The sequence below is a fragment of the Oreochromis niloticus genome, linkage group LG23 (assembly GCF_001858045.2).
Source record: "Oreochromis niloticus isolate F11D_XX linkage group LG23, O_niloticus_UMD_NMBU, whole genome shotgun sequence".
Lineage (NCBI taxonomy): Eukaryota > Metazoa > Chordata > Actinopteri > Cichliformes > Cichlidae > Oreochromis > Oreochromis niloticus.
This window is the reverse complement of record NC_031986.2, coordinates 27,397,563-27,424,197: the sequence shown is the minus strand read 5'-3', so window position 1 is coordinate 27,424,197 and position 26,635 is coordinate 27,397,563. Positions and strand designations below refer to the sequence as shown.

General features: G+C 41.2%; 1 protein-coding gene and 1 long non-coding RNA gene across 3 annotated transcripts; both read left to right on the top strand.

The window, feature by feature from the left end:
- The first annotated feature begins 3,925 nt into the window (after positions 1-3,925).
- On the top strand, positions 3,926-5,927 carry LOC109201592 (uncharacterized). Its single transcript, XR_002061644.2, has 3 exons — positions 3,926-4,182; positions 5,683-5,817; positions 5,894-5,927. It is a non-coding gene; the product is annotated as an uncharacterized LOC109201592 (long non-coding RNA).
- A 55-nt stretch (positions 5,928-5,982) lies between these two features.
- Positions 5,983-23,408, top strand: LOC109201553 (NACHT, LRR and PYD domains-containing protein 3). 2 transcript variants are annotated; one of them, XM_019357293.2, is made up of 11 exons: positions 5,983-6,031; positions 6,141-6,386; positions 6,592-6,679; positions 7,412-7,664; positions 7,748-7,798; positions 11,057-12,821; positions 12,897-13,070; positions 15,056-15,229; positions 16,617-16,790; positions 22,663-22,709; positions 22,812-23,408. In XM_019357293.2, exons 2-11 carry the CDS (start codon positions 6,337-6,339, stop codon positions 23,351-23,353), a joined length of 3,318 nt encoding a protein of 1,105 aa, XP_019212838.1. In that variant the 5' UTR covers positions 5,983-6,031; positions 6,141-6,336; the 3' UTR covers positions 23,354-23,408. The 2 variants fall into 2 exon arrangements, with proteins under 2 accessions (XP_019212838.1, XP_025759230.1); XM_025903445.1 differs by having other exon boundaries at positions 15,056-15,247.
- Positions 23,409-26,635: the final 3,227 nt, after the last annotated feature.

Sequence of the window (26,635 nt, the reverse complement as noted above, 5' to 3'; positions counted from 1 at the left end):
TGTTTTCCGTTTACTTCCCCTTGGTCTCATCATGTTTGATTACTCCCAGCTGTGCTCTCCTCCTGTGTCTCATTCCCTCATTATCCCTCAGTGTGTTTAAGCCCTGTGTCTTCCCCTGTTTGTTGTTGGTTTGTCTTTGCATCACCCATGACATTTCCCATGTTCATTGGGTTCTGTGTTCCCTGTCTCAGGTTTTTATGTTCCTGTGTATTATTTTTGTAGGTGCTCCCAGTTTAGGTTTTGTTTAGTTTTGCCATGTTCTTTTTTTTGTTTGTTTCCTGTCCCTGCCGCAAATAAAAGCTTGTTCACAGTTAAGTTCGTTGTCAACCACTCCACTCCACTCCACTCCACTCCACTCCACTCCACTCCACTCCACTCCACTCCACTCCACTCCACTCCACTCCACTCCACTCCACTCCACTCCACTCCGCAAAACCTCAAAGAAACTTAAGACAAACTGACCTGCTGAAACGACACACAAGGGAACTTTAATACTGGCTTAGCTAAACCAAATGACACACAAGGGGGAAAACAAAATGGCTGCCACATAACCAACTAATACAAAACAATTAAACAAACTTGAAACACCCCCCAGGCAATGAATTGTGTGGTTTCATCCAATTAGGCTGTCAGTGGTACTTCAGCTCTCCTAGCCCTTTGCCACATCTTTTGCCAGCCAGGACGGAGAGGCCAAACCCCAGGTAACTCAAACAAAGAAAGATGTGTTAATATAACATAAAATAGAACTTTGACCTTGCAGTGTTAATATGTGTGCACACCATATAAACATTGGAAAGTGTAATGAAAAAAATAAATTTAATAAAGAAACAATATTGGACAATAAGTAGAATATATTTATAGTGACTGCAAAGCAAACTAAACTGAAGCAACTAATGGTGAGGTGTGGCGCTTACCATGTGTGGCTTGCCATCACACACCTCCCCTCTTCAGAGCTCCCGCTGGTACAGCAAGAGAGATAGTCAGCAGTAAGGTTCTCCTTGCCTGGTACATGGTGGACAGTAAATCGAAATGGCTGTAAGGCCAGGTACCAGCGGGTAATTTGCCCATTTGCAGGGCTGGACTGGGACAAAAAATCAGCCCGGGCATTTTGACTAGTGACCGGCCCACCACGGTATTATAGGAAAAGCCATAAAGCCTTTATAATAAACTTAAACCTACACTCAACCCCCTATTCTGGTATTCTAAACAGTACTTAGCAGAAATATAAAACAACCTAATTTATAATTACATATACCTAACTAAAAGGGTTGCCAACTCCCAGCAAAAAAAGAAGAGAGAAAAAAATAGGGAACCACTCCCCCACCCTCTGCCTCAAGATGCTTAACTGACAAAAACGATTTTAATTTAATGCACGTATAAAACAAATGCACAGAAGTCTATTATTTTTCTCCAGTAATTAAATAGATTCAACATCTTTCTTCAACAGAATTGCAGACTGCACAGATGGTACCTTAACAAAGGAAAGAATACTATAACTTACTAGGATATATACTAGACTTAATATTTACTGAATACAATAATGGATTTCTATACATTTTACATCAGATGAAAACTTTGGTTATAAGATTCAGATAATTATTTATTAAAAGCGAGACATTTTAAATAAGAATAATAAAGAAAAGTATTTCTTTGTGCCCCCCTTTCCCTGTTAATGCCCTACCTGGCCCCCTGGCAACACTTTGCTAGATCCGCCCCTGCACAGTTACCAGCTGTCAGCTGCGTAGAAAAGGATCCTGGTGTTATTTGTCTCTCAGAAACAGTTCATAACTTCCCTTCAACTCATTCATAGGTAAACCTGTTTCTCCATCACCTGTTCAGCTCTGATGATTCAGTAAGGACATCTCCTGGTTTCATCTGCATGTTTCCCTCTCACCAGATAACCAAACCGATATCATGACCAGCAGCTTTCACAGCTGTGGCTCCAGCAAACATCAGCTGATACTAGAAATTAATATTAAATAAATTCTAACAACAGCTGATCAAGCTTAAACGTGCTGCTGTTGTTTAGCGCGACCTCCGCTGGTTTCCTCTTTCTGGCGCAGAGAGAAAAGCCGATCAGCTGATCATTGATCAGTTTCATGATTGAATTAGCAACTTTCTAGCTGATGTAATACGGGACAAATCGCATTCCTTTTCACCGCAACTTTCACGTCCTCGGCTGTAATTGGTCCAGCCCAGAGTCGATCTTGACCAACTGGCCAATCCACCATCATTCATTTATACCGGTAAAAAAAAGAAAAGAAAAATAAAACCCCATCGGCCCATAAAAATGAAAAATCACGAGCGGCCCACCGGGCAAATGCCCGGTATGCCCGATGGCCAGTCCAGCCCTGCCCATTTGTGTCCTTCATCTTCTCAAGCCACTGGAGTGCTTTGTGATCCGTTTCCAAGGTGAAGTCTCTTCCCAGTTGATAGTAGCGGAAGGAGTCCAGGGCCCACTTGATTGCTAATGTCTCCTTCTCTAATGTGGAATACCGAACTTCCCGTGGAAACAGTTTCCGGCTGATGTATGCCACTGGAGGGTGGCCTCCCATGGTTTCCTGAAGGAGGACAGCTCCCAGGCCCCGATCTGAAGCATCAGTCTGTAATATGAACAATTCATCAAAGTTGGGACTGTACAAAACAAGTTGCTTACTTAGTGACTGTTGGATGTCATGAAATGCTGCCACTGCCTCCTCTGTCCACTGGATGTGATTGGGGGAATGTGATCCCTTCAGGTCTGTGAGCAGAGCTGCCCTGTTGGAGAACTCAGGGATGAAACAACGGTAGAAACCAGCTATGCCCAAAAAGGATCTCAGCTGCTTCCTTGTTTGAGGCAGGGGGCTTAATTCCACAGCCTCGATTTTGCTGACCTGTGACCTGATAACCCCCTTACCAATGACATGGCCCAGGTATTCTGTCTCAGCATCAGCGAAGACACACTTTGACGGATTCACCGTCAACCCAGCTGAGTGCAGGTGGTCCAGAACAGTTCGCAGGTGTTCCACGTGCTCCTCCCTTTTGCTGTGGATAACAATATCATCTAAGTAAGCTGCAGCAAAGTCAGAGCAGTCATGGAATACCTGATCCATTAGTCGTTGGAAAGTTGCTGGAGCTCCATGTAATCCAAATGGCAAGACTGGGAATTGGAAAAGCCCCCATGGTGTTCTGAATGCAGTGAAAGAGAGATTCTAAAACATGGCAAGAAAAATATTGGGACTGTTAAAGACAACAAGCTGTGAATGTAGTGATCAGTGTGCTTCAGCAAAATCCTCCCTCTGTTAACATTGATGATAGTCACAATAAATCCATTTATAAAGTCAAACATGCAGAGAACAGACTGCTGTGTTCATTGTAATGACCACACAGGTTTACAGATGTTTTTTAAGCTCAGTCGGTTTGGTTCTTCCTCACAGCCCTTAAAACTTTGCGTTTGGTTGATTTGTAAGTTTTCTAGATGTCTGTGTCATCAGGTTTGTTCTAAACACTGGCAAGCAAAGCTAAAAGCTGGCACAGTGTTAGGTTTTAATTTTAATGAATTGAAAAATACATATATAGTTAAATGAAAAAAAAAAACTTAATTCCTTCTTTACTAAAAGGTAACATTTATCCCATTCTGATCAATCATAACAGTCAATTTGACCAGAACATTTTAAAATCTTCCTCTGGTGAACGACCTCTGAACCATGAAGGAACTTCACTTCCCACTGCTGTGGATGCTGTGTGTCCTGTAACACTGTGTGATGTTCGTTTACTGTGAGTCTGGAGTTTGGGTCATAGTGAAGCTGCTTGTATTGTCTACGAGATATTCTCAGCTGAAGCATCAGTGGGGAAAAAAAAAAAAAGAAAAGAAAAAAATATTTGCCAACATTTCTTTTAACAGTATAAAGATTCTCTATGACTGCAGACTATGCGAGTAGCACGTTATAGTGCAGATGATCTCACTTAATGCAGGAAATGACATTGTCGCGCAAAAACCTCATTCAGTCGTGGTCATGTTACCTGGTATTTTGAACCAAGCTTCCGAGCAGTGTTTTTAAACATCTGTGCTTCACAAGCTCGACTCAGTGCCGAAACATTTGTTTTGAGCTTCCCATCCCCAGTAAACAGGTGTGTTTACAGGTTGTAGCTGCAGAAGCCTCCTATTGGCCAGTTTGCTTGCAAATTGACTCCGTTTGATCGGTATGTAACTAATCTTTTTACTGTAAATGCTTTTACTACTATGCATTACAGGAAGTCTGGGCCTGAGTGGGTGGTTTGAAAGCTTTACAGCAGAACCGCTACCTCTTCTGTGTGCTGCGTTTACAGAAGTGCTGCTTTGCATTTTTTTGCCTTGTTTTGCCTTCTCGTTTGATGTGTCTGCAACACTCTTGTTCAGGTTTTTAGAAAAGCCTTTGAGCCCTATGTGGAATATATGGAAGCATCATAATGTACTGAATTATCAAATTAGAGCAGTGGTATGTATAATAATTTGTAATAGTATTATGAAGTTATTAATTTGTTTTGTGTTTGTGTAACCGCTAAGACCGGTGGATCTAAAGCAGGGGTCCCTAATCTCAGTCCACGAGGGCCGGTGTCCCTGTAGGTTTTAGATGTGTCCTTGATCCATCACAGCTGATTTAATTGGATAAATTACCTTCTCTACATGTCTTGAAGTTCTCTAGAGGCCTGGTAATGAACTAATCATGTGATTCAGGTGTGTTGATCCAGGGTGAGATCTAAAACCTGCAGGGACACCGGCCCTCGTGGACTGAGATTGGGGACCCCTGATCTAAAGCTTCACCACAAAGTCCATTCACATACAAGAAGAAGGGGAGGGAGGGGGTCAGCGCTCAGGGCACAGAGACTAAATCGGCCTTAAACACACCATTTATTTCCATGGAAAACAGACACAACCAGAATTACAAATACAGTTTAAAATCCCCCTATACAATAAAAAGAGCGTTCTCAATACGCTAAAAACCCTGCCGGCAGAAATAACTATACGCTATCAAAACAAATGCTAAACAAATGTTTCCCATATGCTAAAATTCCCCCGACAGGGTCCAGCCACACTCGGGCAAATGTTCCTTATCTGCAAAAGAAACATTTGGTTTCTGAATGTTTGATATGTAGATTTGCTTCTGTGTTACATCGAGTTGGTGATTTTTCTGTACATGTCCTCATCTGGCATCCCATGAATTTACAGTCCATGTACAGTTGATTCATTGATTCTTTTCATGTGATATTTTATATAGCTCTCAATAAACTTTTTACACTGAACCACATCTCTGTCTCAAGTATAGTGGACCTGGGATCCTTCTTGATAATTATTATAGTTTCTAACTAAATATTCTCTGGGTGAAATTTCCAGGATAGCGCAGTTGGATTTTCCCTATGATTGTAAAAACTTTAGAGCTCCTGCTACACCATTCTAGTGTGACATGTGTGACATCACTGGTTCTTTGCTCTCTTCCTCATTATTCTCACCTCCTTGTGCTCTCACATTGTCTGTAATGTAATAATTAGATGGCTTGTCCTGTTTAAACAACTGATTAACATCTTCACAAGTAAATGGTCACAACAGTACTGCAGACAGACAAACTCATAAATCTCTACTTAGACAACTGGAAGGTTGTCTTCATGTTTTCCTGTTTGTTCACAAAGCAAACTTCTGTCATTCCTTTGTTCTTCTTACTGCAGTGGTTGGAGTGGTTTCCATACCTAATCGAATCAGTTTGGATCACTTTGCTTCACCTGAACACCCTGACAGTATTTACACACTGCTGTCTGACTGCATTCAGCTGACACTGAGATGAAGCAGAAAAGAAGCAGCTGGTATTTGGACAGCACACATGATGGAAAGGAGGATTTCAGTTGATGTGCACATGAATGATTTGTGTTTCCTCTGCAGGTGAAGGTAGAAAGTGTGTGTGAGCTGATGTGGATGTGAATTCAGCAGCATGGATCAGTGTGAGGACAGAGAGGAGGGAGTCCCTCCCTCTAAAACCACTCTGTGTGGGGAACATGAGAGCCAGACCAAAGCTCAGAGGTGAGATGACCATCTCTAACTGTCCATGACTCTTCTCCATGTCACAGCTCAGCACTTTTCACTATTCACACTCAAAGCTGTGTGTGTGTGTGTGTGTGTCACGTTATAGTTCAGAGCAGCGGTACGCACTGTATTCTGCCAGACCTGGGCCCAGCTGCAGATCCCTAACGACTGACTTGTACTTGGAGTTACACGTGTTTTTTACTCGAAAGCGTCTCCCTTCCAGTTTGTCCTCCTCACTGTTTTGTGGAGTGAATCAAACACAAGACTGTACTAAACTTGAACCTGAATCTAAACATGAACTGATGCCTGAAACAACAAGCATACCTGAACAAGAAGCCTCTGCGACTTTAAAGTAAGTCACTGAAATACTAGTAACAGTAAAACCACAGAACTGTATCGTATTAAAGAAAAAATCTACAGAGCGTCTGTGATTAAAAGCCTGCAGTAAAGGTGTGACTCATAAATCTGCTTTCTCACTTTGCATGGTTAATATCTCTATTAAGAAGTGTTTCATGTACAGTTAAATAATTCTTTAAAATTGGATCATCTCTCTTCAGTCTTCAGATCCTCGGTTGTAAACATGTCATGGATCAGGATCAGGCTGGGCCCCGGCAGATGATCTGTCCAGTGTTGAACAGCAGTGCTGTAAGTCATGCTTCATCCTGTTTCAGGTCCTTTTCTTTATATTAGAAAAAAAGTATTTCCTCTTTTGTTCCTGATAAGCAGACTCTGAGGTAAATATCACGTTACATCCACAGCCACAGCAAAGGAAAGTGTCCTGATTTGAAACTAAACAAGTCATTATTCTGTCTCTTCTTCATTTTAGAAAACACCTATCCACCTCAGCGTACAACATCACGTTTGACACCACATTCATGCTTGGCATAGAATATCACAGAAGATAAATGCACAGTAAATGTTTACCTCTAATGTGGAGACACCTTGAGATAGGAAACAAAATTGGGAAGCTTTGTCAGCCTCAGGGATCAACAGACTGCACTCTGATAACAAAATCACAGGCAGGATGACAAAGACCAAACAGCAAAGAGTAAACTCAGGTCACTTGGACCTCTAAGCAGAACACTGACGTAACAATTAGACTGTCCTTTTTTAAGCCTGTCTAAAATGAAACAATCCCAGGTTAATGCAAAACTGGATTATTTGTTTATACAAGCAAAGTTAAATTTGATGTTAGTCGCACAAAAATGTTGAAGTTTATGGTCTTAAAGCCTATATTTATGTATCTGTTGTGTTTGACCAGTCTATTTGTTTTTTTTCTGTTAACAACTCAGATGTTGGTGAGATTTCATAAAACGACTCTTTCTTTGTTCATTGTTTAGTGTGCGTATTATCAAAAACGTTCTCTTACTTTATCAGATAAAAAAGACAGACGGGCTTTTAAAGGAATGGTTGTGGGAAACTCTGGAGACTTTGGGAACTGAGGAGCTGAAAAACTTCAAGTGGTGTCTGCAAAATGTTACTGAGTCAAAGGATGGCTTCAAGCCAATCAAAAAGAGTCGACTGGAGAACGCAGACAGACTGGACACAGTGGACCTGATGGTGCAGATGTACGATACAAAGACTGCAGAGGTGACGAAGAAGATTTTAAGGAAGATCAAAAGGAATGAAGGTCTGCTATTTAGAGGAACTATAAAGCCTGTACATGTTTTTTTAAATAATAATAAAAATGAATCCATTATTGGTTTTCAACAGGACAACCCTTTCCCCAAATTCTGCTGCAGGATCAACCAGCTAATGCCACAGGTATGTGTTCATTATGGTACTAAGTCATACTACACTAAGACTGATAATATAAGTGTAATATTTAAGGGGGGAGACCAAATAGCTGCCAGTCTGATTTAATCTAAACCTTTCTCACCTTTGTGTGAAAAGGTGAGAAAGTCTGCCCAAAAAGGAAGTCTACTTCTTCTCTCTATAACTCAGTTTGATAGTTAACTGCAAAGAGCTTTCAACTCCAGTCAAACAAATCTTTAGTTAATCTGCTATATGAGGTGGACAATTTCTCAGTTTCTTAGACTTCGAAAAGTACTGTAATTTTCAGACTATCAAATACGGTGCATTTCTCGGCTTTTAAAGAAATGCTATGCGTCGCCAGGTGTTTCATCAGATTGGAGGTGTTACCTCCTTTGCACAGTATCACCTTAAGGCACTTGTTGCAGGCTGCTTAGTTTGTATCTTTTGCTGTGAAGTACAGTTAGACTTTTGACCGCTTCGCCTTGGGCATTTTTAATCTGTTGCTCTGCTCTAAAAGAACGTACGTACCTGGGCCCGCCTACTATCCTTGGAAACGTAAAATGATTGACTAGAATCCAAAGTGTATGACATCTCACGAAAAAATAAAAGCACTGAAATAAAGCAACAAAATGTGCGCTGCTTTTCGGTCTGGTTACTACCGTTTATGTCAGAACCGGTGCCATATTGGTACCCATCCCTAGGTACACGGCCCTCAAATCTGTCAAAATTGTCAGAGTGTTTACAGCTACTGTAGTCAGTGTCCTTGGGCAAGACACTTCACCTGTTGCTTACTGGTGGTGGTGGTCAGAGTGCCCGGTGGCGCCAGTGTCCGGCAGCCTCGCCTCTGTCAGTGCGCCCCAGGGTGGCTGTGGTTACAATGTAGCTTGCCATCACCAGTGTGTGAATGTGTGTGTGAATGGGTGGATGACTGGATGTGTAAAGCGCTTTGGGGTCCTTAGGGACTAGTAAAGCGCTATACAAATACAGGCCATTTACCATTTAATGCGTACTTTGCTTCAACATAATATTACCGTATTGTGTGTGTATAAGGACCCCAAAATGGCACCTGTTAAGAGACATGCTTATGAAGCAGATTTCAAACTCAAGGCTATCAGTCACACAGTAGAACATGAGAACAGAGCAGTAGCGAGAAAATTCAGCATTAATGAATCAATTGTGCGGAAGCGGAGGAAACAAGAAGAATGAGTTGAGCAAAGTTTGACTGTTTTGTTTTGCTTAATTCGCATTATAATCCCGTGCACGTTATGATCCGAAAATATGTTAGATGATCCGTGAGTCACTAACAACAATGCTAGCAGATTTTGTCCACTAAAGTTTCATGATGGAAAACCCAACATAAATTAGTGAGAACCAAACTTCTATTTTTACCTTAATTCCAGTTTATGTTAAAACACACACACAAACCCACACAAAACACTTTTTTTATAACTCCATGACACACTTTAGCTTCAAAAGCCTCCTTTCCCTTAACCTTCACATGTTGTCCATGTCTAGCAGGGTGGGTTAGAGCTTTGTCGGTGATTCAGTGTTCAGTGATTCAGTGGTGCATTTTCATTTTCCTTCTCCCACGGCAAAGTCTTGTTTTGTACTGGGGAACATTGAGGAACTCTATTATTTTATGGGGGAAACTGAACAAATGGACAATTACAGTGAAACAATGATCGGTGTGGGTGGGAGAAACAGTCTATCAAATCAAATTATTTAATTAACTTCTCTTCTAATGAGTTTGTCCATAGAGAACAGCATATTTGAGCATAACAGTGATTGTAAGTCCATCACATAATTAGATATGAAGCTGTATGTTATACTTTGAGAGGGGCTGAGCTTTAATTGATATATGTATCAAAAGATTAATTGCTGGATCAGTGGAGTCACTAATACTAGATGGTCTTGTTCATGGAGAACTATGGAGGTTGAGGTAATAAGCAAATCAGTCCAGCTTCTGCATTGGTGTTGACACAATACTAGTTTGTTGTAGTAAAGAGAAAACGGATTCTTAAGGTGAAACTGTTGATAGTCTTACCATCAGCAGCTAGCTTTGGGTAGTGGCCAAAGGAATAAGGCCATGTATACAAGTGGTGAAAACATGCTTCCTTTATTGGCAGTCTATGCTTAGCCTTAGAGACGGGGTAAGCAACTCTCACATTAACAGAGGTGGGACGGTATCTGCACTTATGTATTTATTTTTCTGACAACTTTTGGGTTTTATTTCCTATTTATATTTTTAAAGTGGGCTGCATATGTTTTTTTAAGTGGTGGATAATGTATATAACAACAAAGTATATAACAACTTTAGGTTGCATCAAGTGTACCACAGATGAATTATCTGAGCCACTGAATTCAACCTTTAGGTCACCTGAATACAGTCTAGTGTAAAGAAAGTATAAAGAGTAAACTGTCAGTTTAACGGATGGAAATCAGCCAAGATAGTTTGTGAAGTATTGGCTTCTTTCTCTCAGTTGTGTAAAGAGCAGTAAACCTCAGATCAGCACCAGCAGCTCAGCTGATCAAAACCTGCAGACAAAGAAAGTCTACTTGAGCTTTCAATAGAAATGATAATATTATCAATCATAGGGTCACCCTCACCTGCCAAATCTCATTATCCTCTTACTGTACACATTTCTTTGGTTTAGCTTTGGGAGCAAGGTTTTTAAAAAAGTCTGTATTCACATTTACTAATATTATTTTGTTATTATATTAATACAGCACAAGGATTTCACTTTGACCTAAGTGAAGAAGTTGACACAGCCCTTCAACTTTTGCCAAAGTATTTTTTTAAACAAGTATCTCTACTTTTCTTTAAGTAAAGAGCTTCAGTAATTTTGCCACCTACAGCCATTAAGAAGAGCCTCTGAACAGAGCAGCAGTCCTGTGTATTAATAATGACTAATGTGTCTTAGATATCTGCCTAAAATGTCTCCTCTTCTAACTGAGGGATCTTGAGAAAGTTCAACTTACAAGAGAGCCCAGGGCAGACTTAGGACACACTGTCAAGATTTTTCTCTCAGCTGGCTTGAGAATCCTTTGGTAACCTCTAGAAGATTAAGGATACAGTGGAGGATAAGGGAGAGGTCTAGAAGGCTCAGGCAGCCTGGATCTGGATAAGTGGTAGGAAGATGGGTAGAATTTTTAATATTGATAAATTGATATCCTACACTGTAAATGTAGAACTGATCACATTCATTGATAATGTTTTCATTGCTCACTAACTGTTACATCTTTCCTTTTTTTTCTTTCTGTATTAAGATGCTTTTGTTCAGTGTCAATGCAAAATAAAGTCCAAACTAAAGAAGAAGTTCCAGTGTGTGTTTGAGGGGATCGCTAAAGCAGGAAACCCAACATTTCTTAATCAGATCTACACAGAGCTCTACATCACAGAACAAAAGACTACAAAGGTTAATGATGAACATGAAGTCAGACAGATTGAAACAGCATCCCAGAAAATGCACAGATCAGAAACAACAATAAGATTAGACGATATCTTCAAAGGCTCCGCTGGAAGAGATGAACCAATCAGAACAGTGCTGACAAAGGGAGTGGCTGGCATTGGGAAAACTGTCTTAACACAAAAATTCACTCTGGACTGGGCTGAAGACAAAACCAACCAGAACATTGAATTCACATTTCCATTCACTTTCAAGGAGCTCAATGTGTTGAAGGAGAAAAAGTTCAGCTTGGTAGAACTTGTGCATCGTTTCTTTACTGAAACCAAAAAAGCAGGAATCTGCAGCTTTGAAGACTTCCAGGTTGTGTTCATCTTAGACGGTCTTGATGAGTGTCGACTTTCTTTAGACTTCCACAACACTGAGATCTTTACTGATGTTACGGAGTCGACCTCAGTGGATGTGCTGCTGACAAACCTCATCAGGGGACATCTGTTTCCCTCTGCTCGCCTCTGGATAACCACAAGACCTGCAGCAGCCAATCAAATCCCTCCTGAATGTGTTAGTATGATGACAGAGGTCAGAGGGTTCACTGACCAACAGAAAGAGGAGTACTTTAAGAAGAGATTTAGAGATGAGGGGCAGGCCAGTAGGATCATCTCCAACATCAAGGCATCACGAAGCCTCCACATCATGTGCCACATCCCAGTCTTCTGCTGGATCACTGCTACAGTTCTGGAGGATGTGCTGAAAACCAGAGATGGAGAAGAGCTGCCCAAGACCCTGACTGAGATGTACATCCACTTCCTGGTGGTTCAGGCCAAAGTGAAGAAGGTCAAGTACGATGGAGGAGCTGAGACAGATCCACACTGGAGTCCAGAGAGCAGGAAGATGATTGAGTCTCTGGGAAAACTGGCTTTTGATCAGCTGCAGAAAGGAAACCTGATCTTCTATGAATCAGACCTGACAGAGTGTGGCATCGATATCAGAGCAGCCTCAGTGTACTCAGGAGTGTTCACACAGATCTTTAAAGAGGAGAGAGGACTGTACCAGGACAAGGTGTTCTGCTTTATCCATCTGAGTGTTCAGGAGTTTCTGGCTGCTCTTCATGCTCACCTGACATTTATCAACTTTGAAGTGAATCTGCTGGTAGAAGAAGAAACCTTATTTACAAACTTCTACCAATGTGCTGTGGACGAGGCCTTACAGAGTCCAAACGGACACCTGGACTTATTTCTCCGCTTTCTGCTGGGTCTTTCACTGGTAACCAATCAGATTCTACTCAGAGGCCTTGTGACTTATTCAAAAAGTATCTCAAAAGCCAGTAAAGAAACAGTCCGGTACATTGAGAACAAGCTCTGTGAGAATCTGCCTACAGAGAAAACTATCAATCTCTTTCATTGTCTGAATGAACTGAATGATTGTTCTCTAGTAGAGACAATCCATTGGAACCTGAGTTTAGGGCGTCTCTACCCAGACGAACTGTCTCCTGACGAGTGGTCAGCCGTGGTCTTCATCTTACTGTCATCAGAAAAGGATCTCGATGTGTTTGAGCTGAAGAAATATGATGTTTCAGAAAGGGCTCTTCTGAGGCTGCTACCAGTCGTCAAAGACTCCAAGAAAGCTGTGTAAGTACACAGATATTTATTGAGATATTCAGTTTACTGGAAGAGTTAATCATTGCTCTGTTATTTTCCCTTTAGACTAAGTGGCTGTAACCTTTCACAGAGAAGCTTTGAAGCTCTGTCCTCAGTTTTAAACTGTGACTCATCTCATCTGAGGAAGCTGGATCTGAGTAACAACAATGTGCAAGATTCTGATGTGAAGATACTGTCTGCTGGATTGAAGAGTTCATACTGCAGACTGGATTCACTCAGGTCAGAACAGAGTTAAAAGGCCTCAGAACTCTAAATACTTGATAAACTAAATAATAATAATAATAATAATAATAATAATAATAATAATAATAATAATAATAATAATGATAATGATAATAATAATAATAAGGGTTGCAAGCACAGATGATAGGGCCCTTGTGTATGTCCAGGCAAGCTGTAGTTACTTTTGTACATCATGGTTGGAACCTTTAATGTAAATTCAATCTACATGAGATGACACTGTGTGACCTAATATCGTGACATAGATATCTCAAGGCTTGAGATTCTCATGAAGCATGTGATGTTTAGGGCAGATGGAACTATACTTAAGTTTTATTTGCCCTAAAAATGCTGTTTCACAAAAACACAACTTTACATCACCAAAATCTTTGGATTGAACTCACAATAGATGCAGCCAGAGTTGCACCTTAAAATCAAAATAGCTGATTTCTTATTGGGTTTTTAGTATGACTTTTTTGCACATCTCAGCACATTACATGAGGGAGCTAAATTTCAGATAGACAAATTAAATGTAGCACCAGGGCCTAAACTTCAACAGGGGAGTCGTTAATAATGTTATATCGTCAATTTGTAGGACTCTGTGTCACGGCCAGCGGGGCAAGCTCTATGTAAATTATTAAAGGACCCAAAATGCGAGCACTGCTTCTGTTGAGAGTGAGCTATATTGAAGAGGATGTCAAACAACGAAAAAAGGGCGAGGGTGGTGAGAACAGAACTGACAAAACTAACCTGAAACCAGAGCAGAGAGATAACGCAGACCAGAGAACAAAACACCATATAATACAGACAAACCAGCAACACGCAGGAGAACACACAGGGCTTAAATACTCACAGCAGTAATCAAGGGATGGGAGACAGGAGGGGAACACACCTGGGAGAAATCAGAGCTGATGAGACAGGGGAAACGTAAACTGAACACACTCACTTGAGACAAAGACCTTCAGAATAAAACAGGAAACTAGCAGACACACAGGACCAGACAAGACACTGAACTTAACAGAGTGACTCACGAGCAGACACAGTGACACCATGGACAGACAGAGGGAACACAGACAGGCATGAAACAAAACCCTAACACATAGCAAACCTAAACAAAAGACATAACAGAATAAACAAGAACATAGAATATTATAAAGAAACACAAAACACTGAGTCGTCAGACTCAGGGCCATGACACTCTGGTGCTTGAAAGAAACCAGAAAGATCTTCATTTAGCCTGGAATAAGAGCTTGCTGCTCTATATACATGTTATTAGAAAACTCCTCTGTAAAGCTAGGACATCTTAGTCTTCATTGATTGAAGAAATTATGAACAATGCTAGGAAAATGTAGGACTGCTTTCATACATTTGTACAATCTTTCTAAAATTAAAAACATCCTGGATCAGAGTGATGCTGAAAAAGTAGTTCATGCATTTATTACTTCTGGAGTGGACTGTTGTCATTTATTACTATAAAAGCTCAGTGAAACACCTTCAATTGATCCAGAATGCTGGAGAATGTATATGTAGAATTTGTGGAACCAGTTCCCAGTTTGGATTTGTGAGGACTCTCTCTGCTTTCACAACTGGGTTTAAAAACCTTCCTTGTTCATAAAGTCCGGGTTTGATAAGGTCACCCTAAATTCTCCCGTAGTATTTTTCTATCAATTATTTATATTATATACAGCCTAGATTTGTATAGCATTTTACACCCAGAGGAATTTGTGGTGACTTGCAGGATTTACATTATGGATAGCAAATGTTTAGCTGATGAAATCAAATGTTTTCGACACATTTCCCACAACTGCACACTTTGGAAATTCCCACCCTCTGGTCCCTGAAAGATTTCTTTTATTATTTATGTTAGCTGCAACTGTTACCAATCTGTTTCTAATTTCCAATGTTTCTAACTCTTGCTGGTTGATAGATGCACTTTATTTACATTTCAAATTAAATGTTTTTCATGTTTATAATTTTCTGTCCAGGCTCTGTGACTGCAAACTCTCACAGAGAAGCTGTGACGTTCTGTCCTCAGTTCTCATCTCACAGACTTGTAGCCTGAGGGAGCTGGACCTGAACCACAATGATCTGCAAGATTCAGGAGTGAAGATGCTATCTGCTGCACTGAAGAGGACACAGTGCAAACTGGAAATGCTCAGGTCAACAAGTGATAACTGGTAACACATAAAGTAGAACTATGTTTCCAGAAAGTCGGGCTTGTGTAACATCTCTATTAAAATAATTTTAAAACTATTTGATGTGTTGGTTCCAGGTGAAATAATCAAATGTACTTCCTTTACACAGCTGTAATTACATCCTAAAGACATTTTAAGTCTGAAAATTGATGATGAGTCAAATTGTAGAAAAATAAAAATGTGTGATATAAAAATATCCACTGATGTCTCAAATCAGGTACAATGCTGGAAATCTTGATTTCTTGATCCAGGCTGGACTACTGTAATTTATTATTATCAGGATGTCCTAAAAACTCACTGAAAAGCCTTCAGCTAATCCAAAATGCTGCAGCAAGAGTCCTGACAGGGACTAGAAAGAGAGAGCATATTTCTCCTGTTTTGGTTTCCCTTCATTGGCTTCCTGTTAAATCCAGAATTGAATTCAAAATCCTGCTCCTCACATACAAGGTCTTAAATAATCAGGCCCCATCTTATCTTAATGACCTTGTAGTACCATATCACCCTATTAGAGCACTTCGCTCTCACACTGCAGGCCTACTTGCTGTTCCTAGAGTATTTAAAAGTAGAATGGGAGGGAGAGCCTTCAGTTTTCAGGCCCCTCTTCTGTGGAACCAGCTTCCAGTTTGGATTCGGGAGACAGACAGTATCTCTAGTTTCAAGATTAGGCTTAAAACTTTCCTTTTTGCTAAAGCATATAGTTAGGGCTGGACCAAGTGACCCTGAATCCTCCCTTAGTTATGCTGCAATAGACGTAGGCTGCCGGGGATTCCCATAATGCATTGAGTTTTTCCTTTCCAGTCACCTTTCTCACTCACTATGTGTTAATAGACCTCTCTGCATTGAATCATACCTGTTATTAATCTCTGTCTCTCTTCCACAGCATGTCTTTATCCTGTTTTCCTTCTCTCAATCCAACCGGTCGCAGCAGATGGCCGCCCCTCCCTGAGCCTGGTTCTGCCGGAGGTTTCTTCCTGTTAAAAGGGAGTTTTTCCTTCCCACTGTCGCCAAAGTGCTTGCTCATAGGGGGTCATATGATTGTTGGGTTTTTCTCTGTATTTATTATTGTACGATCTACTGTACAATACAAAGCGCCTTGAGGTGACTGCTGTTGTGATTTGTCACTATATAAATAAAAATTGAATTGAATAACAAGGGGAGTTTAAAAGTGGCTTTGACAGTATTTTAGGAATTATTTCTCAATTGAAACTTTTTTATATTTGGACTATATTCATTCAAACACTGGATACAATCGTGGGTTGACTTTAAAACTGAAAATCTAACCTCTTCCTAAGTTATTTTTCTTTTTACTATACAATGAGCTTCTGTTTTCTGCTGTGTTTTGTGTCTGCAGGCTGTCAGGGTGTATGATTACAAGTGAAGGCTGTGTGTCGCTGGCCTCAGCTCTGAGCTCCAACCCCTCTTATCTGAAAGAGCTGGATCTGAGCTACAATCATCCAGGAGACTCAGGAGTGAGGCTGCTGTCAGCTAGACTGAATGATCCACACTGGAGACTGGACACGCTCAGGTATGGAGAGCCCTACTGCAAGCTTGAGACCAAGTACAAGAACTAGTCTTTTGTTATATATAATTTCATATTTAGAGACCACATTCACAAGACTTCATTTTCAGAGAACCGTGTATATAAAATTCCTCCTCTTCCTTTTCCTGGTATATATATAGAGAGAGAGAGAGAGAGAGAGAGATTTTTTTTTTTTTTTTTTTTTTTAGATACGTTTATTTCTCATGAAATAATCGACATATTACCACACCTGTCACATTGAAGTGTAACACAAAATCAAGAAAAAGTTACATCAACACCTGCCCAAAAACTAATTGCCCCTCCACCACACTACAGATTGCCCCCCCTGTAACCCCAGACCTGAGAAAAAGTATGTAGGTCTGAGGCTGTCTTATAGAAATTAAATTCTAGCAACAGCCTAGACTTCACCATGCTGACAAACACAGGGACTACCCCAACATTCAGCCCTTCTGTCACCTTTCTCTTCCTGCTCATATACACTGCCATTTTTGCCTGTCCTAATAAAAAATTAAGCAGCTGGCATTTGTTCTTCCAAAGACGAGTAAATTTAAAACCACAAATGAAAATAGTCAGTGTAAAACCTTCCCCACATCTACTAAAGATGGCTTTTAGAAGCACAAACAGAGCCGAGAGGCGAACACATTCAGAAAAACAGTGAAACAGGGTCTCCCTCTGCTCACAGAATGGACATTTGTCTTCCACAGCAGCGTTAATAACAGAAACAAAAGAGTTTACAGCAACAATGCCATGAAGAATCCTCCACTGCAAGTCTGCATGTTTTTTCGTGAGGGGAGGCTTATAAAGGGATCTCCATGCTGGCTTGATGTCAGGTGCCAAGGAGAGATGGGTCCTCCACACCGTGTCATTGCGTCCATTCAGCTTGCCGTGATTGAGAGTTTTTACCAGCAGCCTATACAAAGTTTTTCCAGAGGCCCCTTCCAGGGACACCCCCGCAACATCCACATTATCCAGTAAAGGACCAAAGCAGTTCATAAAACCAGGAAACAGTCTGATGGAAGGATAAGGATCTAAATGATTCGGAGACATACTGCCATCACAATAACTTCCCAAAAGTGAACACCCAACTCCACCTAACTTGCGTTTCCAGTGATCCAAAAGCTGACCAACAACTCGAGTAGACCGTATCCCAAGCTGTGCAGTGAGTCCCTCCGGAGCATCTAGCCGAGGTCCAGCCAGCTCCACCACCCTCTTCAGAGAACAGACTTGTGCAGCGTGGAGCCGTCTGGATAAAGTAGTCCTCCCCCCGACAGGGCAATCCAGCAAGCTGCCAAACAGTACAGGTTCCTCCAGCAACCAGTACAGAAAATCAGCCTGCTGCCACCTCTCTTTCCTCAGCAGAGCCCATACAGAAAAAACACTCTTGTAAAAAGGTGGAAGAAGTGAAGAGTTCAGCTTGCTTGCGTCCATCAGAAACAGAGATAAATCCAAACCCATATTACCAAGCTGCTGAAGACTACAGCACGATACACCCCTCCATACAAGATCTTGGGGTCCTGTAAGCAGCCTCTGAATAAACTGAAAGCGAAAAGCAGTTCCTCTACTGGCCAAATGGACCAGACCTTGTCCGCCTTCCTCTCTAGGGAGAAAAAGGACACTCTGAGGAATCCAGTGCAATTTATCCCCAAAAAAGTCCACCAGGATTCTTTGAATGTTAGACAAGAGGGTAACTGGGGGATCAACACAGGTCAACCGGTGCCACAAAGCAGAAGAAACCAGATTATTGATGACAAGAACCCGACCTCTGTACGACATGTGAGGTAAAAGCCACCTCCATTTGGAAAGCCGACCGTTGACCCTATCCACCACATTTTCCCAATTCTTCTGCAAAAAAGTGTCATTGCCTAAAAACACCCCTAAATACTTAAGACCACCCTTTCTCCAGATCAAACCTCCAGGCAGACTGAGCTGATCCCCCAGCTGACCTGTCACAGTTACAGCCTCACTCTTTTCCCAGTTTATTTTTGCAGAAGAAATACAACCAAAAAGAGAAACTGTGTTCTCTAAAACCTTGATATCTGTCTGTGAGTTGATCAGGACAATTAAATCATCGGCATAAGCAGACAACTTCAGAGGTACATTGCACCCAGGGATATAAACACCACACAAGTCCCGTCTTAATTTGTGAAGCAAAGGTTCAATTGCCAGGGAATACAGCATCCCTGACAAAGAACAGCCCTGCCTCACCCCCCTTAGAACACTGAAAGGACCACTCAAGACCCCATTTATTTTCAGGACACTTGTAATGTCACGGTACAGAACCTGAATCATGGCTACAAAACCTGGGCTGAAGCCAAAAGCAGCTAAAGTGTGCCACAAATATTGCTGTTCAACCCGGTCAAAAGCTTTTTCTTGGTCTAGAGAAATGAGACCAACATCTATACCCAAAGACCTAGAGAGGTCCAAAACATCCCTAATCAAAGTGACATTATCACTTATCAGCCTGCCGGGCACGCAATACGTTTGGTCCCCATGAACAACAGAAGCCATCACGTCACGAAGCCTGGTGGCCAGGACTTTGGAGAAAATCTTATAGTCTGTACAGAGCAACGATACTGGTCTCCAGTTCTTCAAATTGCGTAGATCTCCCTTCTTTGGCAGCAGAGTGATGACTGCCCGTCTACAGCTCAGAGGCAGCAAGCCTCTCTGCAAACTATCCGTGACAACCTCCAGCAAATCCTCACCCATCACAGACCAAAAGTCTTTGTAGAACTCAACAGGAAGGCCATCCATGCCAGGAGCTCTACCATTCTGAAAACTCATCAGAGCAGCATGAAGTTCATGCAAAGTTGGCCGAACCTCCAGTTTTCGATTGGTTTCAGCCGCCACCTGAGGGAGTCCCTTGAAGAATCTACTGCACAAACTAGGATTTTCTGAAAAATCACTCTGAAAAAGGTCCTCATAAAAGCTGACAGCAAACTTTCTGATCTCAGAAGGATCCGAGATTATTGAGCCACCGTCAGACAGAGAGTGAATAACTTTTCTTTGCCCATTCTTCTTTTCCAGTCCAAAGAAAAAGTGAGATGGGGCATCCATCTCCGTAACACTGAGGAAACGTGACCTGACCAAAGCCCCTTTGGCTGTCGTGCCCAACAGGTCGGCTAAAAAACCCTTTTTGGATTTGAGGGAATCTAAAAGCCCCCGGTTTCCTGTAGACGCCGCTAAACTCTGCAGTTCTACCACCTGAGTCTCTAGGTGTCTCATAGATCTGGTTATGTCCCTAGTAACATTACGAGTGAACTGTTGACACAATTGTTTGATCTGACACTTCCCAAAATCCCACCACTGCTGGATACATGCAAAGTCAGATTTAGATTTCCGGTGAGTGAGCCAAAAAAATTCAAAAGCTGTCCTAAAAGTCTTGTCACGTAACAGGGCCGTATTGAAATGCCAGTAGGCACTCCGTACATGAACATTTTTAATGAAAACAGAACAATGAACCAGACAATGATCAGAGAAACCAACAGGGGTTATCTGACAGTCCTTAAAAATACTCAAATGACGTTTAAATGAGTATATGCGTTCCAGTCTTGCCAAAGATAAATGATTGTCCTTAGAGTGACTCCATGTGTACTGTCGCAGATGACCATTGAAAAACCTCCACACATCTGACAGGTCCACAGCTGCAGCCAGCTGCCTAAGCCTGCGAGAAGACGCAGGATGAGGTTCGATGTGGTTCCTATCCAAAGGTGGGTTGTCAGTACAATTGAAATCTCCACACAAAAACAAATACTCATCATCACTGGAAACCTTAACAGTATCACACAGGACATCTAAAAAACCCATTCTGTCCACTCCTTTAGTTGGTGCATATACATTGAGAAAAACAAAAGTCACATGTTCATATTTGACTTAACTTTCAGCAAACACCCCTTGATTATTTCCTCTGCTTCGCAAGAAACAGGTAAAAAATTCTTAGAGAACACAATCCCCACACCTCCACTACAACTGGACTTATGACTAAAAAAACATTTCCCCCACAGCCCTTCCTCCAGTCACTCTCATTGTCACCAGTACTATGAGTTTCTTGAACCAACATAATATCTAATTTCTTGAAGTCCATAAGCTCGAAAAAAGCAGCTCTTTTCACCTCATCTCTAGCACCATTCAAATTTAATGTGCCTATTTTGAATTCAGACATGAGAGAAGCGAGACAGAGGAAAAAAGACAGGGACACATAAAGTGTGGTCTTAAACATCATCGTCATCATCAGCAGTAAGTGCTTGAGATCTCACTTTCAAAATCAGTTTCTTTAAACGATAAATCTCTTGGTCTGTCAACACATCATCAAGAAAATTCCCTGATTTTTTTGTCAAGACCCGAGACGACTCAACAAAAAGCTTAAGGTCTGGAAAATAATCCTCCACTTTCACCATCCTGAGGCCTTTGGTTTTCTGCAAGAATTTCCTGATCTCAGCAGGAGAGTACAGATACTGCTCTCTCCTGTTCTATTTCCTCTCTTAGCTTTTGACGTTTTTGTACTACAGTGGGCAGGTTCAGAGCTCTTCCTCTTTTGAGACAACTTCAGCAAATCCTCATCAAGCATGTTGTCATCCTCACAAAGATCATCACACACAGACTCAAGAGTCGTGTCAGCTGTCTGACTGGTGTCAGAAAAACCTGCAGACTGGTCATTAGTCAGATCCGTTTCTACACCATCAACACTTTTCAAAATGCCAGTTTCATCAGACCCATTACTGCTCGGAAAAAGCCGGTTTTCCACCGGCGCCCCGGCAGCGGGGTCTGCGGCGGAGCCGCCCGCGGTCTCAGCGGGTTTCGCATGAGCGATCGCCGTGTCCCTACCAGGAGCCCTGGCTGGGACCTGCTCTCCAACGGCATCATCCGCTGGCTGTGCGTTTCTTAGCCTCTCCGGACAGGAGCGAATTAAATGCCCCTCTCCACCACAACCAAAACATTTCATGCTCTCAGATGAAGCAAACACCATGTAGTTGAAACCCTCTATTTTGAAACTGAAAGACAGGTTCAGCTCGCCAGCGGGGTCTTTGAGGATCATAAAAACCTGCCTTCTGTGACACACAACATGTTTGAGGAGCACAGATTTGCACCCCAAAGAGAGCATCTTTATGGGCGAAACTAGTTGGCCATACCGTGACAGCTCCTTGGCTAAAGTTTCATTCTTAATAAAAGGAGGCGCATTCGAGATGGTAACCTTTTTAGCAGGGCTAACCAACGGGAGAACGGGCGTAAAGGTGTCGTGAATGACGACGCAGCTTTCCACCAACTCATTAACTTTAGGTACCTTATCAAGAAAAATAACAATCGCACCGTTCATACGGGAGGCAGATTTCATGCTGTCACAGCCCACCACCTCTCCTACAGCCAAAACAGCTTCCTCCACCGAGCAATTCACAGTCGGTATAAGTTTGACAGCATGACGGTGTGTCAGCTTCTCAAACTCTGCTCCACCCTCAACAGCGGGCATTGTGCCAAGAGAAGCCGGTAGCAAAAGCTACCAAACCAGCCGGCAACAAACAAAACACACCAACAACCGTGTGTCGAGAAAATAAACACACCTGACAGTGAAAATAGAAAAGAGGAACTCGAAAACAGAAATCCACTCACTCCGACACTCCCGTCCCCAGCTCCATGCACTCCGCCATTCACTCAGAGAGAGAGGGAGAGAGAGAGAGAGAGAGAGAGAGAGAGAGAGAGAGAGAGATCTATCTATCTATCTATCTATCTATCTATCTATCGATCTATCGATAGATCGATAGATAGGTAGAGGACCCAAGCTTGAAGGATAGACCGCCCGCAGGGGCTAGAGGGGATTTTGTTTTTTTTTAAATATTGCTTCATCTAACCCCCCTTCTTCTTTTAGGTTGGAGCCTGCTGGAGTTCAGTGGTTGAGACCCGGTCTGAGGAAGTGTAAGCCTGTTTCCAATGTGATTCATAAAAGCAAAGAAGCACACATTCAATGAACACCAAACAGATGAATAACCTCTGCTGTGTTTTTCATATCTCCATCAGATGCATGTGAACTCACGCTGGACTCAAACACAGCAAACAGAAAACTCAAGCTCACTGACAACAGCAGGAAGGTGGTATATGAGGGCTATCAGTCATATCCTGACCATCCAGATAGGTTTGACAGGTGTCCTCAAATGCTGTGTGGAAATAGCCTGACAGGTCGCTGTTACTGGGAGTTCGAATGGAAAGGAGATGTTCAGTTAGCTGTTAGTTACAGAGGAATCAGAAGAAGAGGAGACAGGCTTGATTGCAGGTTTGGGGAGAATGATCAGTCCTGGAGTCTCTTCTGCTTTGATAATCGTTTCTCTGTCTGGCACAACAACAGACATGCTCTCCTCCCTTTTTTTTCTCCCACTGTGTCCTCCTCTGTCTCTAACAGAGTAGGAGTATTTGTGGACTGTCCTGCTGGCACTCTGTCCTTCTACAGAGTCTCCTCTGACACTCTGATCCACCTCCACACCTTCAACACCACATTCACTGAACCTCTTTATCCAGGAATAGGGTGTTTTATTCATTCCTCTGTGACTCTGTGCGATCTTTAGAAGAATCTTATCTGGTAACAAAATATACAAGTTGAAAGTGTGTTGTTTACTTAGATGATCTTGTACAACTCTTAAAGTTGAGTAAAATCCAGTCAAGTAATCTGCAGGTCAATGATTTGATTAACTGAATAACGTCTGTGAAGGTTCTCAGTCATCCAGGTCATCGTAGTCAAAGGAGTTTGCAAAGAAAAGCGTCTGGACTTCTTTAAGTTGCTTGAAGACGTTTCACCTCTCATCCGAGAAGCTTCTTCAGTTCTAAGGTCAAATGGCCGAGAGTCCCAGATTTAAACCCAGTGGGAGTATCCCCCCAAGGAGGGACAAAGGACCCCCTGGTGATCCTCTAATCACATGAGCCAAGGTGTGAAAGCGGGTGTGGGACCTAATCAGCCAGGGTTTCGGGTGAGCTCATTGTGAAACCTGGCCCCACCTTGTCATGTGAATTCCTGAGGTCAGATGGCCCAGGATGTGAGTGGGCGTTAAGGCGTCTGGGGAGGGAACTCAAAACTGGATTATAGATGGCAGACAGTTGGTGTCGTAAACCACCGCCTCTGTTCAAAGATGGTCGCTCACAGTGGACATAGATGGCTTCTTTCACTCCTCTTTCAAACCATCTGTCCTCTCTGTCCAAAATGTGAACATTGGCATCCTCGAAAGAGTGACCTTTATCCTTAAGATGCAGATGGACTGCTGAGTCTTGTCCTGTGGAGGTGGCTCTTCTTCAAAAATGAACTTTGAAATCAGTTTAATCATAAGAGGATAGCTGTGGTGGCATTGCTTCTAAATCTATGAATAAACAATTAATGATCTGTAGTACTTGTAACGTAAAGTCGACATTTAACACCATATTTACGAAGGCTATTTAAATTACAAGCCTGAAATGTTTATTGGTCTTTTTTTAACCATCAAAATTGATCAGGATCAGTAATTGGGTATTTCAGACAAATGCATCACATGTCTCTGTATTAGCGTATCAAGCAGTCCTTTAAAATCCCCTTTTTGTGAATACTTATCATTTTCAAGACCTGCTCTACCTACCAACCATTTTGAGTCCTTTTGTCCTAGAATAACAAAATATGTATATTTTTAACAAAATTATTTTCTCAGTTAAGGAAAAGTGTGAGCAATGTGTGAAAAAATGGTCTGAAAGTGGGTTGACTGATCTTTTTTTAATATCTATATCTCAAAAAGTATGGGACTCAACAGGATGTGTGTATAAAACTTATTGAATCAGCACAGAATCGATATCACACAATGATCAGTGGAAAACAGGGAACTTGCAACTCGTTTTAAATTCAAACTGATGTTTTCAGTGTAATCATTATAAATGTTCAGTCCTTGAACCATAATCATTATTAGTGTTTTTTCTAAAAACTCCAGTGTTTTTTTCTATTTGGACAGGATGTATTGATATTTTTGTTTTTGTGGTACAACTTGTCTTATTTGTGCAATCCCACATTAAAGTTGAAAGAAAACTGGAACTGTCACTAGCTTAACTTTCACTGGAACTTTCCAAGAGTGCAAGACCTTTAAAAAAATATTTTAACAAACTAATACACAGACAAAACCACAGATCATAGATACACTAAAAGTATACGACTTTTTTATCTTAAACAGCTTTTGAGATATCAATGTTTAAACATTGTCTCAGATTTCAGTGTGCAACAAAAAAGGCCTGAAAGTGACCTTTAAAAAAAATATATATATATATCTATATCTATATCTATATATAGATATAGATATATATCTATATCTATATATAGATATATAGAGATATAGATATATAGATATGCTGAAAACAATTTGATTTATGAAGCTAAAATTTGTCAGCAAACATTATACATGTTCAAACTTTTGTATCACAACATTTTGATGTAAATTCGAGATGGTCGAGTAGAAGACCTGTGTTGTTTGAGGTGAATGACCCGTTTAATAATCAATAATCTTGTGAGACACATAAGCGTTGTTGTGACTCAGTGTGACCACTGGAGGGAAGTAAAGACTCTTTTGCAACATACAATGACGCTGCAGACTGCAGACAGTGCACAGGACAGTGGGAAAGGTTTAGTCATGCTTATAAGTCATCCAGAAATAAATTTAAACTTGGCCCAGAAGCAGCACCTGCTGTCTGGACTACAAGATCTTTGATTTGTTTCCATGTTCATTAAACATATAGATTACAAAGATATAGAGTTAGAAGTTTTAAAGCCCAGTTATTTGGATAGATAATGTCTCATGTGTATAATTCAGGTTTTTTTTATATTACATATTTTAGGTTCACCACCATGCACAAACACACACAGACACACACTCAAAAAATACTAAGTGTAACTGAATTAATATTTTGTGCTCTGTAATTTCATCCAGAAAACGTAACTGTAATGATCAGTGTTGCTCCTTAATCTGAAGCTGCTAACACGTTGCTCTGATGGTTGGATTAAAAGTCATTAAAGCTTTAAAGGTTTTTAAATCAAGCTTGAAATCGTCCAAAACAGCTGATTCAATACAAGCTTTGTGCCCTCGATTTATTTAATGTAGCAAAACCTTGTCAGTCATTAACACAGAGCAAATGAATAATAAAAAGTAAATGATGTAACAGGTGGGTCAGATGGGGTCAGTTCAGCTCTGAGTGGGCGGAGCGCTCAGTGGAAAAGAATGAGATAGAGGGGTGCAGCAGCAGATATGGATCTGTTCTCAGTGGTTATTAGGACAGAAAAGAAAGTCAACAGCCAATCAGAGCTTCCCTTTGTGCAGCAGCTGGGCTGTGTGGGTTTCTGTGCGAGTTGGGGGTTCTCACTTTAATGTCACAGTGACAGTTACAGCAACAGCCACAGTTGCACAATAATTCCAGGAAGTATTCAGATCCCTTCACTGCAGTGACTCTGTGTGCCATAATGATGAAATCGAATAAAGTTTTGTTTGTTTAGGTTTTTTGTTTTTGTTTTTTCGAAAAAAATTAGAAGTGAGGTCAGCTGCATCCTACAAAACCAATACGGGGAACACAAACTGGTCTTTAATAATGTTGGTCCTACAACATCTAAGCTGGTGTTTATTAAAATCAGTCATTAGGATGAATTTTAGGTTTGGCTGCACAAACCAACATTAAGGTTAATCTGAGCTACACTAGTGTTACATTCAAGACGAGGTCATGTGTTTATTCACATGAATGCAGGTTTGACTTTAGTGCTCAGTAATGACCAACACAACTTAAAAATATATGTCAGAGATTTTTGGTGCAATTAGCACCATTCATACAAAGAATATGGAAGAAACAGAATTAAACAG